This window comes from Heteronotia binoei, chromosome 1 (assembly GCF_032191835.1).
Source record: "Heteronotia binoei isolate CCM8104 ecotype False Entrance Well chromosome 1, APGP_CSIRO_Hbin_v1, whole genome shotgun sequence".
NCBI classification, from domain to species: domain Eukaryota; kingdom Metazoa; phylum Chordata; class Lepidosauria; order Squamata; family Gekkonidae; genus Heteronotia; species Heteronotia binoei.
Window position 1 is genome coordinate 21,112,609 of NC_083223.1, and position 14,901 is coordinate 21,127,509.

The window sequence follows — 14,901 nt, forward strand, 5'->3', positions numbered from 1 at the left end:
AGTAGGGAATGACATCTAATATATACTGAACGCCATCTGAAATGAAACAGTGTTAACTGATATTAGCACCAAATTGTTTTAACTGTTTTAATCGTTTAATTTTTAATTTATGATGTAAATAAGGTGGGTGAAGTGTTTTGATTTTACTGGTTGTGAGCCGCCCTGAGCCTGCTTCTGTGGGATTTAAATCCAGTAAACCTTAAACCTTAACGTAGCTTTGTATCTTTTCCAGATTCCCGAAAACCCACCTGATTATGAGAAGTACTACCGCCAAATGAACAAGGTATCCTCTTGCAAAGAAGGTATCCTCTTCTGTAGATGAATGGGAGCTTCTGAAGGGCTGAACGGGGCAGTAAAAAGAAACCTTCCCACCCCCCCCTCCCCTCCCCTGGTCCACTGTCATGACCAGGGTTGGAATTCTAGCAGGAGCTCCTTTGCATATTAGGCCACACACCCCTGATGTAGCCAATCCTCTGAGAGCTTACAAGGTTCTTTTTTGTTAGCTCTTGGAGGATTGGCTACATTGGGGGGGTGCGGCCTAATATGCAAAGGAACTCCTGCTAGAATTCCAGCCCTGCTTGTGACTAAATGCTAGAATAACCTGGAAGGTGCGCTGGGAAGGAATTGTAGTTCTTTTGCTTTTATCACTCAAATCTCTGGCGTCTGATTTATCCTCCAGGGTGGATTTCCCTTTAGCACCCGCGACTGTGGCTGGATCGTGGCTGACTGTACGGCGGAAGGGCTGAAGTCTGTGATGCTGCTTCAGGAAAAATGCCCATTCATAAAGCAGCATATCCCACCAGAGTCCCTCTTCGACGCTGTCAATGTGGTAAGCACAAGGAAGTGGAAGGAGCATCTTTCATGTTCTGCTGCAGAGTCCATTCTGCTTTCCAGCGCTGAATTCTCCTTGGTCCTTCTTGGTTGGTTAGTGGTCATAAATTGCAGAAAGAGACTTCTGGGCACTCTTCCCTCTAAGACAGGGGTGGCCAAACTGTGGCTAGGAAGCCACATGTGACTCTTCCTACAAATATTGTGTAGCTCTCAAAGCCCTCACCACCTCGTTGGTTGGCTTGGGGGAGGCATTTCTCTCTTTAAATCATTCTCCAAGCCAGCTGGCAGCTTGAAGAATACATTGGAAGGTGCTTTCTTTCCACCCCTCCTTCCCTCCTCTTTTTCCCATCTATTTTCCTTCCTTCCTTCCTGTCTTGAGCCTCTCAAACATCTGAGGTTTGTTCTTGTGGCTCTCAAACATCTGATGTTTATTCTATGTGGCTCTTACGTTAAGCAAGTTTGGCCACCCCTGCTTTAAGAGGAGTTAGTGTGAGCTAGCTCACAGATTTTTAGCCTCCAGCTCACACATTGTTGTCTTAGCTCAGGAAAAATGGCCCCAGAGCAAACTAATTTATGCAGTAGCTCACCACTTTAATGCCAGTAGCTCCCAAAGTAGAATTTTTCGCTCACAAGACTCCAAAGCTTAGAGGGAACATTGCTTCTGGGTAAGATCCAGAGCCAACTCAGTTGGTTTGGTGGCCCATGCATTTTTTTTTTACTGTAGGTTAGTGGGCTATTCCATGTGATGCTGGACCTCCATCCCGTGGCTCTTTAGTGGGGGACAGGATTCTGCCTCTCAGCTGTTTGAGAGATGACATCCTCGCCCTCACTTAGCCACCCACCAGAAATTTTCCTGTGACCTTCCAGAGGCTCACATCTCAGGGGTTTGGCCTAGGAAACTTCTGCTACACCCAGAACAGTGTTCCCTCAAAGCTGGGAGTGTGAGTGGCTGCTCATCAACAACCTTGTTAGCCAGGGCTGGATCTAGGAAGGGGCGGAGGGGGTGCTTGCCCTGGGCGCCACACGAGTGGGGGGCACCAAATTTATGGAGTCCATTCTATTCTATGAGCTCATAAGTGGAATGGGCCCACAAGGAGGGATCATTTTTAAATTTTGCCCCCCCCCTCAAAAAACATGTAGATCTGGTCTTGCCGTTAGCAGCAATTTCTTTCTTTCCATTTATATTCCACCCACGAGTGGGTTCAGGGTGGATCACAGAATAGGTTCTTAAAATACATTGAAAACATAAATTAATTAACAAATTGGATAATTGAATGTAGTTTAAAATGACATCATTTAAACCAGGAAACGCTGATGGTTTCCCAAGCTGGTGCAACGGGGTCTCTGAAGTCTTTCTTGATCTGGCCTGTGTAGAAGAGGTGGGCTTCAGCAGGTCAGATTTTATTGGACGTCTGCAGCGTCAACCAAAGGTCTGGCGGAACACCTCCCTTTACAAGCCCTGCAGAGCGTTAAGTCTTGCAGGGCCCTGATCTCTAACAGGAACATGTTCTATCAGGCCAGGGCATAAGAAGCTCTGGCCCTAGTCGAGGCTTGGGCCGGGGACAACAAGTGGATTTTGATCTGCAGAATACAAGGGGACACATATGGGGAGAAAAGTTTTCCGATGGCTTTCTGAATGCCTCCTTTGCCTCTGTCGGGAGGGAAGAGGAGCAGGTGAGATGGGTGGCCAGGCTGTGGGCCGCAGGGCAGTGTACCCCTTTGCAGGCTGTAGGTTGTACACTCGAGGTCAGTGTGGCCAAACTGTGACTTTTTCACACATACGGTGTGGCTCTCAGAACCCCCCTGCCCCATCAACCAACTTGGAAAAGGCATTTCTCTCTTTAAGTCACTTCTTCAAGCCAAGCCAGCCTGTGGCTTGGAGAATGCATTTAAAGTTAAAGTTGCTTTCTTGCCAGCTCTCTCCTCCTCATTTATCTTCCTTCCTTCCTTCCTTCCTTCCTTCTCTTGCGGCTCTCTAACATCTGACATTTATTCTATGTGGCTTTTACATTAAGCAAGTTTGGCCACCCTTGCTCTAGGTCTACAGTTCCGTTCCTTGCATAAAGGAGACAATTTCAATGGGAGTCATATATGGCAGAAACAGTTTCTATTGCATAAGATTTTTGTGTATCTCCTTACCCTTTCAGTTGCTGAACATGCGGAACGCAGATGGTGGCTTTGCTACTTATGAAACGAAGCGTGGGGGCTGGCTGTTGGAACTGCTGAACCCTTCGGAGGTCTTCGGTGAGAGCGAGAGTTCGGTTTCTGGAATTTGTGCGAGGGTTCAGTTTCTGGAATCTGCAAGGGTTCAATTCCTGGAATCTCTGCGAGGATTCGGTTTCTGGAATCTGTGCCAGAATCTGTGCTCTAGAAGCTTTTGTCTGGGGCTCAGGTTGTTGGGCAGCCAGAATGGGTCTTCAGAGACCATTTCAGGGGGGACCTAATCACATGTCTGTTGAGCAGCCATGACCAGCCGATGACCCATTGGCAGATCAGCTGCTCCTCTTCCTTTCCTTCTGACTCTAGGTAGCTGAATTAAAACTATAAAAATGGGGGTTACAAGTTTCACTTGAAAAATGGCAGCAAGTTGCAAGAACTGAGGATACTTTGTACTTAAATGCATCATCACTTGTGGGTTTTGTGATACATACAGGTGCGTCATGGTCAGACATGCTGTGCCTGTGTGTGTGTGTGTGTGAGACAAGACACCAAAGAGGCTGCCAAAATATATGTCAAAATACCCTTCTGGCCCATGGAGAATGATATCTAGAGAATGTAGTAGTTCACGAGGATACAGCAATTGGTTGTCTTTTATGCAAAGCAGGGTTCCCCAACGTGGTTGGGGCTTTTGCCAAGCAAGGCTTCTGATTGGCCATTGGAGATTTGATTGTCTGTGCAGGTTTTTAAGAATGTTTTGGCCTCAGCCGCCACCACCACGCAAGGGTCTTCTCTATGTGAGAAGGGTAAGCTGTGGCAGCACCCACCACACTTGACCCAAAGTCCAAAAGGTGTGTTTGTCCGCAAAAAGGTTTGCCTGATATGGATCAATGACATTTTTCACATGGTCTCTGCCCCCTCCCTCCCCCGCACTTCTGCTTATGGCTGATTTCTTTTCGTCTGCTTTCTTGCCTGTGGTTTGCAGGTGATATCATGATAGACTACACATATGTTGAATGCACCTCGGCAGTGATGCAGGCACTAAAGCATTTCCATGAGAGGTTTCCTGAGCACAGAACGCATGAGATCAGGTAAAAAAAGGAACAAAAAAGAGGACAGAGACAAATCATGGGGGCGGGTGGGCAGTGGCATGCTAAACAGTCTGTTCAATAAAATCAAGATTGTCAGCAGAGTGTACCAGTTGTGTCTTCATGGTGGGGATTTAGGTGGGGACGTGAACGTTACCAGGGCTTTTTTTGGTAGCAGGAGCTCATTTGCATATTAGGCCACACCCCTGCTGTAGCCATTCCTCCTGGAGTTTACAGTATGCCCTGTACTAAGAGCCCTGTAAGCTCTTGGAGGATTGGCTACATCAGGGGTGTGTGGCCTAATAAGCAAAGGAGCTCCTGCTACAAAAAAAATCGTTCGTTTGATTTTCATACAGTCAATGACCAGCACAAATCAGGACAAGTTAACAAAAGCTAAAAGACCAAGCTAGAATACTTACAAAATATTCAAGTATCACTTAAAATAACAATAGAGGAATATTTATAAAATAACAATTAAAATTTAGCTTCAGAACATAATATATCTTTGTGAACTTTACAAGCAATTGAAAAAAAACTTTGCACATGGACCCGTAATCTGTGGGTTCACACCCAAAAGAAACTTCCTCGTGACCTCAGAACAGAATTGCATCTTGGCCTTTTGACTAAGATTGTGTAGTACAAAAAAAGCCCTGAATGTTACAATTCTTTCAGTGGGAGCAATGAAGGAAAGCCGGTTGACCAGGGATGGCAGTCCTCCTAACCAGGGTTTCCTCTAGGCTGAGTTAGTGTGAGCTACCAGCTCACACATTCTTGACTTAGCTCAGGAAGGACGACCCCAGAGCACACTAATGAATGCAGCAGTTCACAACTTCAATCCCAGCGGCTCACAAAGTAGAATTTTTGCTCCCAAGACTCCACAGCTTAGAGGGAGGGCGCATTGGTCCTAACAGCCCCGACTAGGCTGATCTTGGAAGTCCAGCAAGGTCGGTGCTCAGATGGGGGAACATCGAGGAAGCCCACGGTTGCTCTGGCAGTAGCAAACCACCTCTGCTCATCTCTTGCCCTGAAAACCTCATGAAGGGGATCTTTACGGGGCTGCCATGAGTCACTTCCAACTTGGACGGCACACTTGACCTGAGGCCAGGGATGCGGGAGGAGGTTGGTGGTCGCAAGGGTTTCCAATGACTTCCTCTTTTGCTTAGGGAAACGCTACAGAAGGGTTTGCAGTACTGCCGGAATACACAGAGGGCTGACGGCTCCTGGGAAGGGTGAGTGTCTTTAGGCAGTCCAGTGCCACTTGAAGTGGGCAGACGGTGGGGAGAGTGGCTCTCTAGCAGCCCTTGGCAGGGTCCCAAGGAGCAAGACACTGGCAATTTGAGAATGAGAAATGATCAGTAGTTGGAAGGCCTTTAGAAAGCCTTTTTTTGTGGTGGTTTTATGCAGGGGTCAAAGAGTCCTGTGGCGCAGAGTGCTAAAGCTGCAGTACTGCAATCCTAAGCTCTGCTCACGACCTGAGTTCGATCCCAGCGGAAGCTGGTTCAGGTAGCTGGCTCAAGGTTGCCTCAACCTTCCATCCTTCTGAGGTCGGTAAAATGAGTACCCAGCTTGCTGGGGGGAAAGTGTAGATGACTGGGGAAGGCAATGGCAAACCGCCCCGTAAAAAGTCTGCCGTGAAAACGTTGTGAAAGCAACGTCACTCCAGAGTCAGAAATGACTGGTGCTTCCACAGGGGACCTTTCCTTTCCTTTATGCAGGGGTCATTTCATAAAAAAGAGGTTTAAGGTTTATTTGATTTATATCCTGTCCTCCCCACCAAAGCAGACTCAGGGCGGCTCACAACCAATAAAACCACCAAAATTCAGTTAAATTAATTACATCATAATTAAAATTAAATAGTTAAAACAATTAAAACAGTCTGGTGCTAATATCATTTGGTAATTTCATTTCCGATGGCGTTCAGATTTATTAGATGTCATTCCCTATTAGGTGCCAGAGCTTATTAGCACAACTCATTAGCATAACTCATTCGTATATGCCACCCAGCCCTGACATCACTGGAAGGTGCACTAAATTATATCAGCTCAGCATCTACCTTAAAATGCTTTTTGAATTATAGAATTGTCATCATAGAACCTTCCTCTCATCATACCTTTTAAATTACTTTCTCCTACGTGGCCACAGAGATATGAGGAAGATTTCCATCTGTCTGCTTTATACGTTTTGGTTATTTTCCCATTTTTGGTGGGGGAAAATATGAAAACGTTTGTCAAATTTTAAGAGTTCAGCAAAATTTTCACAGGGGGATTGAACAATGGAGCCTAGAAGCAAGTTCTTTTTTTGTGTGTGTGGGGGAGGGGGATAAGAAAGAAAGAGCACACTAAAATTTAGAGCTTCCAAAGCTCCACTTCTGTGAGCTGCTGTCCAAAATGAGACCTGGCCTTTAGAAAGCCTTTTTTTGTGGTATTTTTTTATGTGAAAGATTGTCATTCAGGGTTTGGAAATCCCTGAATGAAATCCCACCTTGGGCAACTGGGTATCTCTCAGCTTCTACCCCAGCTTCCCCAACAATACAGACTTATCTTGTTCTGAGAGTTACTGAAATAGTTTCAGTACCTTCAAGCAGGGCCAGTTCCAGTTTGGGGGAGCCCCTGACCATAAAGTGCTCAGTGCTCACGTCTCTGCTCCTGCCTCATAAGAACATAAGAGAAGCCATGTTGGATCAGGCCAATGGCCCATCCAGTCCATCACTCTGTGTCACACAGTGGCCAAAAAACCCAGATGCCATCAGAAGGTCCACCAGTGGGGCCAGGGCACTAGAAGCCCTCCCACTGTGCCCCCCAAGCACCAAAAATACAGAGCATCACTGCCCCAGACATAAGAACATAAGAGAAGCCATGTTGGATCAGGCCAACGGCCCATCCAGTCCATCACTCTGTGTCACACAGTGGCCAAAAAACCCAAGTGCCATCAGAAGGTCCACCAGTGGAGCCAGGACTACTAGAAGCCCTCCCACTGTGCCCCCCACCCAAGCACCAAGAATACAGAGCATCACTGCCCCAGGCAGAGAGTTCCAACAATACGCTGGGGCTAATAGCCACTGATGAACTTCTAATAGCCACTGATGGCCTCCCTTTGCACCTACCTGCCACCTGCCTGAGCATCCTTCCTCCACACACTCACACGTCTTTTCACAGCCCATGTTCATAGAGGCCTGCACCGCTCACATGTCTTTCCCCTGACTGTGCTGGAAAGGGTGTATGGCTGGGAGTATGCAGGATGGAGTGCTTGCAGGGGGCTACACCAGAAGCCCTGGGCCCCCGGGCAGCTTCCCCCCCTCTCAGGATATGCTAATGCCAGCCCTGCCTCCAAAGAGCCACATAAGTTTAAACGGGGCTTTTTTTGAGCAAGAAGGCACAGGAACTCAGTTCTGGCTGGTTTGGCATCAGGGATGTGGCCTAATATGCAAATGAGTTCCTGCTGGGCTTTTTCTATGAAAAAAGCTCTGGGTTTAAGCATTGTTTGCAATACTACTGCTTCTTAGACATTGGGCTCCCAGTCATTTATTAAAGGAGAGGGAAAGGGCTTGTGGGCTTTCACTTTGAGAAACTTGTTTTTTGCTCGAAGTGGCTTTGCTGACCAGTGAAGACACAAACGTGCAGTCTGCACATTGATTAGGCAGGAGGAGTGCAGTTTGGGGTGGAGAAACAGCATCAGGAAGAAAGCTAAATAATTCTCTGCCAGTTCTGTCTTTTAAATAACACATTTTTGTCCAGAAGGAAACATCTTTACACCTGAGGGGTGGGGGGAGGAAGATGCCCTGAGGCAACATGTAACCCTTGATTGGGCTTTTGAAAGGGAATGGTAGAGAAACCGAAAATGTTGTTCCAGCTCCCTCCTGTATGGTTTTGGGACCAGACTTCCCCAAGGAGCATGGCTGCCGACAACTCCCCAGGGGCCCAATTGTGCTCTCTTTTCTCCTCTGCTTGTGTTTCATGTGCTTCCATTTCTCTCCCCTACTAGGAGCTGGGGGGTTTGCATCACCTATGGCACCTGGTTTGCTTTGGAGGCATTTGCTTGTGTTCAGCACACCTATCAGGACGGGTGAGTGGAAGGGGGATTATTTGCAATGAGGAATGCTTTTTAGCCATCAAAGTATGTCTGGCAATTTGTGCTGGGCCTAGAGCCCAGTTGCCTGGAACCTGAGGGGTGACATGATAGAGGTGTACAAGATTATGGATGTGATAAAGAAGGTGGAGAAAGAAGTACTTTTCTCCCTTTCTCACAATACAAGAACTCGTGGGCACTCATGGGCACTGAAATTGCTGAGCAGTTGGGTTAGAAGGGATAAAAGGAAGAACTTCTTCACCCAGAGGGTGATTCACACATGGAACTCACTGCCACAGGAGGTGGTGGCAGCTACAAGCATTGCCAGCTTCAAGAGGGGATTGGATAAATGTATGGAGCAGAGGTCCATCAGTGGCTATTAGCCACAAGATATAGATGGAACTCTCTGTCTGGGGTAGTGATGCTCTGTATTCTTGGTGCTTAGGGGGAGGGGGTACAGTGGGAGGGCTTCTAGTGTCCTGGCCCCACCGGTGGACCTCCTGATGGCACCTAGTTTTTTTGGCCACTGTGTGACACAGAGTGTTGCACTGGATGGGCCATTGGCCAGATCCAACATGGCTGTTCTTATGTTCTTATCAAGATACTAGCCTAGTCCTGAACAGAGAGGTGGGAGCCCACTTCTTGGATGTCCTTTGTGACCTCACTTGGCTCCAATACAAGGGAGAGAATAGGGCTGCTTTGGGGTTGAAGGTAAAGCTAGAAAGGATCATTGTGTGTGGAAGGGGTCTCCCAGGACAGTGTTCCTTTCTGCTCCTTTCTGCCAACCCTAATATATCTCCTGGAGAGGAGGCAGCTGAAAGGTAATAGGATCACTATCTTCAAGTACTTGAAGGGCTGTCATAGAGAGGATGGTGTGGAATTGTTTTCTGTGGCCCCAGAAGGTAGAAACTCAAGAGTTTCTGGCTCAACATTAGGAAAGAACTTCCTGACCGTTAGAGCGGTTCCTCAGTGGAACAGGCTTCCTCGGGAGGTGGTGGGCTCTCCTTCCTTGGAGGTTTTTAAACACAGGCTAGGTGGCGATCTGACAGCGATGAGGATCCTGTGAATTTAGGGGGAGGTGTTTGTGTGTTTCCTGCATTGTGGAGGGGGTTGGACTAGATGACCCTGGAGGTCCCTTCTAACTCTGTGATTCTGTGATATTCCTCCCACAGGGCCTTGGGATCGTCTCTTAAAACCCCTTCTTCTGTCATTTCCCTTTCAGAGTGGCCTGCAAGGAAGTGTCCCGGGCTTGTGAGTTCTTGGTCTCCAAACAAATGGAGGATGGTGGTTGGGGAGAGGACTTTGAGTCTTGCGAACAGCGCCGATACGTCCAGAGTGCCACCTCCCAGATCCACAACACTTGCTGGGCTCTTCTGGGGCTCATGGCTGTTAGGTAAGAGCTTTTTGTTGGAAGCCACACAGTGCCCCCATTGGCTACTTGACGCTGGTGGCTAGCGGTCCCTGCTTGCGGCATCAATGCAGGTAAAAGTGGCCTCTGTCCTTCGTTTGCACTTTGTCAATGCTTCTATTGGAAATCTCAGTTGGGAACCTCTCCCAACTGGGTCTTGTTGCTGTAGTCCAGTAGAGATTCACTAGTTTAGTTTATTTGATTTATATCCCACCCTCCCTGCCAAAGCAGGCTCAGGGTGGCTCACAAACACAATAGAATAACAATAAAACCAGTTAAATTAAACATTAAATAAACAATTTAAAACAGTTTAAACAATTTGGTGCTAATTCCGTATGATTTAGGATGGCATTCCATGTTCTTGGACATCCAATCTAATATTGCGACGGTCGTCATTCAGTTAAAAGCTAACTGAAATAATATTGTTTTGCAAGCCTTGCAGAACTGGGCAAGGTCTCGCAAGGCTCTGACCTCCTCAGGCAGTTGGTTCCACCAGTGGGGGGCAGCAGTGGAGAAGGCACTGTCACTTTGTAGGAAGGAAAGGTCCCCTGTGCAAGCAGCAGTCGTTTCCGACTCTGAGGTGATGTTGCTTTCACAATGTTTTCACGGCAGACTTTTTACGGGGTGGTTTGCCATTGCCTTCCCCAGTCATCTACGCTGGGTACTCATTTTACCGACCTCAGAAGGATGGAAGGCTGAGTCAATCTGAGCCAGCTACCTGAAACCAGCTTCCTCTGGGATCGAAATCAGGTTGTGAGCAGAGCTTAGGACTGCAGTACTGCAGCTTTAACACTCTGCGCCACGGGGCTCTTAGTCACCTCGTAACACACTGCCAAAAGTGGGAGAAGTCTCCTGGGGAAAGATAAATAAACACCTTTTCCCCAGGGACGTCAAATTGAACCTCCAATTATAGGCCTGGGACTGTGGAAGGAGTTTGCCGGAGACCCTAGAGAGCCAAGCTCCATCAGAACAGGATTGTCACCAGGGGTCCTTTTGTAGAGAAAGAGGCTAGCACAACTCATTAGCATAACTCATTTGCATATGCCACACACCCCTGACATCACTGGAAGGTGTACGGAATTATATCAGCTCAGCATCTACCTTAAAATGCTTCTTCAATTACAATTGTCATCATAAAACCTTACTCCCATCATACTCAAAGAAAATACAGATAAGGTATTGTTCAGATAGATTCTGGGAGTAGATATATTAGAAAGTGCATCCCCAGTGGCAAACGCAACAATGACATCAGTGCTGTATGTGTCAGAACCACTGAATCGTTGTCTTGGTGGATCTCGATTGGTGAGAGTCATCCAGGTGTTCTCAGGGGACCGAGCAAGATGGGACAGCATCCATGGGCACAAAACATGGACTCTTTTGCCGTTCTAAAGGGAGTTAGTTTGGTGAGGCCAGTTTAGTGTTGTGGTTAAGTGTGTGGACTCTTATCTGGAAGAACCGGGTTTGATTCCCCACTCCTCCACTTGCACCTGCTGGAATGGCCTTGGGTCAGCCATAGCTCTTGCAGAGGTTGTCCTTGAAAGGGCAGCTGCTGTGAGAGACCTCTCAGCCCCACCCACCTCACAGGGTGTCTGTTGTGGGGGAGGAAGATATAGGAGATTGTAAGCTGCTCTGAGACTATGATTTAGAGAGAAGGGTGGGGTATAAATCTGCAATTCTTCTTCTTAAAAAGTTGGATTTCTGGACATTGTTGCCATTTTGAAGGGATTTAAAAATGCTACAAAGACCCAATCTGGATCAGACCTGCAGGGTGGTGGGCTGAGGTGCTCTTGTTCCCCCCTGGGTGTTTTTTCAAGGCTGAAATAGAGAGAAAGAGAGAGACACACACACACACACACAGAGGGAGACGGAGAGAGAGAGAGCGTTGTTTTGGCATATGAAATGGTACAGTGGGGAACAAGACCACCTCAACTTACCATATTGTGGGCCTGATCAGGACTGGGTACTTGCAGCATCTTAAAATCCCTTCAAAATGACAGCAGTGTGCATCGGTCCAACCCATAGATGCCGGCACATCTAGTTTGACCCTTAAAACTGACATTTGAGGGTATTTTCCCTATTGGGAAACTGTAGCATTGGGCAGACAGATCTGCTTTCCTAAATTCGGGCATTGCCTGCCATAGCTTTTCCTCTGTATGAACCTATTTTTATAATCCCGCTGAGGCAAAACTACACTTCTTGCTTTTCAGGTATCCAGATGTGCAAGTCCTGGAAAGAGGGATCAAAGTGTTGATTGACAAGCAGCTTCCCAATGGGGACTGGCCACAGGTAAAGGGACACTGGGGGGGGTGTGTCTTCCTGACTTTCTTTTTTTTGCCCTTGGTTCTCACTTAGCCAGTGACTGACGGTTAGAATTATCATACATTTTTGTACATCTCAGTGCCAGTCTCCAAGTGTTTTCTTGGCTAGGTACTTTTTGCATTCTGGGACTGTGTCAGAACTCAAGAACTTCAAACGGATCCCATACTTAGTTAAAAAGCTAGGATTTTATTGAAGAGAACTAGGTGCTGGAAAAGGCAAGATAACAGTAATGGCGAGAGCCAGCATCAGCTTGATTTTATACACGTAAAGCAAACATCTCACAAAGCCACAATTCACATTGTAGGGCGCAGCTGTCTTCTCACCATCACTATCAGTAGAGAGGATGCCTCCCTACTCCGAAGGCCATGCTGTTCGGCTTCAAAGGGTCCCAGTGTGAGAATGTGCAGAGACAAGACATAATTCATTCTACAGCCCCAAATATTTTGGATACCAGTGGGGCAAGGTTAATTACTATTCAGGCACTCTGGGTTAAGCAGAGGTTACAACATGGAGTCAGTCTGGTTCAGTAACAATACAGCTCTAAGTTGCAATAAAACTACCATACAGCATTGGTCACATTATAAAGGACCAGCAGCAAAGATACAAGTTCTGACATACTGCCCCCCCTAAGCGCCCCCTCCCGCGGGGCCGGCCTTGGGCTTGTGCGGGTACAGCAGGTGAAACTTTTTCAGCAGTTGCGGAGCCACTACATTCTGAGACTCGACCCACTCGTCACAGCTCGGGGGGAAGTGTTTCCACCTGATCAAATAATACAGTTTCCCCCGTTTGACTTTGGAGTCCAGGATCTCCTGGACTTCATGGTGACTCTGACCCCTCACTGTCGTCGGAGGGGGCGGTGGGGCCCTGGGATGGAAGGACGTAGCACCAGGGTCTTTCCGAAGCAAGCTGCAATGAAAAACAGGATGGATCTTACTTAGAGATTTGGGTAGTTCGAGTTCCACCGTTACTTTATTTATCACCCTTTTGATTTTGAAAGGTCCGAGGAATTTCAGTGCAAGTTTGCGGCAGGACTGGGGAAGGGGGAGGTTTTTTGTCGACAGGAAAACTGTATCCCCCACCTTTAGATCCCACTCCGGAGAGTGTTTTTTGTCAAATTGTTTTTTGTAGGCTTTTTTCGCTTCCTCCAGGTTTTCTTGAATTCCCTTCCAGCCTTCACGAAGTCCCTCCCACCATTGTTGGCATGATGTTGGCTGGGATGGGCTGGCTGGGAGGGCGAGTGTGGGAAACGGCTTGCCCTCGTAGCCATTGATGATTTGAAAAGGGGAGGTTTTGGTTGAGCTATGCAGGCTATTGTTGTAGCCGTATTCTGCAAAAGGGAGGAGATCAACCCAGTTGGACTGTTGGAAATTAATGAAACAGCGGAGGTATTGTTCTAGAAGGCCATTAACCCTCTCCGTCTGTCCGTCCGACTGGGGGTGGTAGGCAGAACTTAGTCCCTGCTCAATGCCAGCTAGTTTGCAGAACTCCCGCCAGAAGTTGGCAACGAACTGCGTTCCGCGGTCACTAATGACCTTGTCTGGGAATGAGTGTAGGCGTACAATGTGAGTGAAAAAGAGCTGGGCAAGTTTTTTGGCTGTAGGTAACTGTTTGCAAGGAATGAAGTGAGCTTGCTTTGAAAAGGTGTCGACTACGACCAAGATGACTGTTTTGCCCTGTGAAGGCGGGAGCTCTACAATGAAGTCCATGGAGACTACCGACCAAGGCCGGGTGGCCGTAGGGAGGGGAACTAGGTGGCCCGGAGGTTTGCCCCCCCTTCGTTTTGCCATGAGGCAAGTGGGACATGACAGTACAAATTCTGAAACATCTTTTTTCATTCTCGGCCACCAAAATTGGCGGGTGAGCAAGTTGAGTGTTTTGACATAGCCAAAGTGGCCGGCCAAGCGACTTGAGTGGCAGCGGTCCAAAACCTCCTTTCTGAGGGGATCGGGCACATAGATTTTTTCATTATGTAACCAGAGCCCGTTCTCGGCTTTGACCAAGTTGGGGGGGCGGTCAGTTTCTCGTTTGTACTCTGAGAGGAACCGAGAAAGTAATTCTAAGTCCGGAGGGTTGGTCTGTTTACCGGAGCGGGTGGTGACCCCCCCCGCGATGGCCGAGGGGGAAATTAGTGAGTCCACCACCTCCTCTTTGAGACTGTCGTGTTGGGGCATGCGGGAAAGGGCGTCTGCTAAAAAGTTCTTTGAGCCTGGGATGTGTTTCAACACAAAATCAAACTTAGCAAAGAAGCCTGCCCACCGGATCTGTTTTGCAGTCATTTTGCGACGCCCAGTGAGGGCTTCCAGGTTTTTATGATCGGTCCAGATTTCGAAGGGGACTCTCGCTCCTTCAAGCCAGGAGCGCCAGGTTTTTAAGGCAAACATGACTGCAAATGCCTCTTTGTCCCAGACCGACCAGTTCCTCTGTTCATTGGAAAATTTCCTGGAAATATAGGCACAGGGTCGGAGCACCCCATTTTCCCCCCTCTGCATTAATATGGCTCCTACAGCGGCGTCGGAGGCGTCGCATTGGACCACGAAGGGCTTTAGTTCGTCAGGATGAGCCAGCACGGGTTCGGAGGTGAAGAGGCGTTTTAGCTCAGTGAAAGCTTTCTGACAGTCAGGCGTCCACGTTAGGCGTGCGCCGGGTTTTTTAGCCTCGTCACCCTTCCCTTTAGTTTTGAGGAGTTCTGTAAGGGGGAGCATGACCGTGGCGAACCCCTTTATGAAGTCGCGGTAAAAGTTAGCGAACCCGATAAAACTTTGTAACTGCTTGCGGGTTCGAGGGGGTTCCCAGTCTAACACCGCTTGGACCTTTGCGGGGTCCATGGACAATCCCTCCCCCGACACCCGGAAGCCCAAGTAATCCAGTTCGGTCTTGTGGAATTCACATTTCGACAATTTGGCATACAGTTTGTGTTTACAAAGGGTGCTTAACACTTTTCTGACCAAAGGCACATGAGACTTTAGATCTTGCGAATAGATAATGATGTCATCAAGGTACACCACCACCCCCTTGAACAGGAAGTCCCGCAGC

At 47.9% G+C, this 14,901-nt stretch overlaps 1 protein-coding gene across 1 annotated transcript in view; it reads left to right on the forward strand.

Moving 5' to 3' along the window:
- Positions 1 to 14,901, forward strand: part of LSS (lanosterol synthase) — a 50,347-nt gene that overhangs the window by 25,432 nt on the left and 10,014 nt on the right. The window contains exons 13-20 of the mRNA XM_060232087.1: positions 233 to 283; positions 680 to 829; positions 2,979 to 3,075; positions 3,974 to 4,079; positions 5,240 to 5,305; positions 8,058 to 8,138; positions 9,364 to 9,534; positions 11,757 to 11,835. Of these exons, the coding sequence (XP_060088070.1) occupies positions 233 to 283; positions 680 to 829; positions 2,979 to 3,075; positions 3,974 to 4,079; positions 5,240 to 5,305; positions 8,058 to 8,138; positions 9,364 to 9,534; positions 11,757 to 11,835 (801 nt within the window). The remainder of the gene's footprint in view (positions 1 to 232; positions 284 to 679; positions 830 to 2,978; positions 3,076 to 3,973; positions 4,080 to 5,239; positions 5,306 to 8,057; positions 8,139 to 9,363; positions 9,535 to 11,756; positions 11,836 to 14,901) is intronic.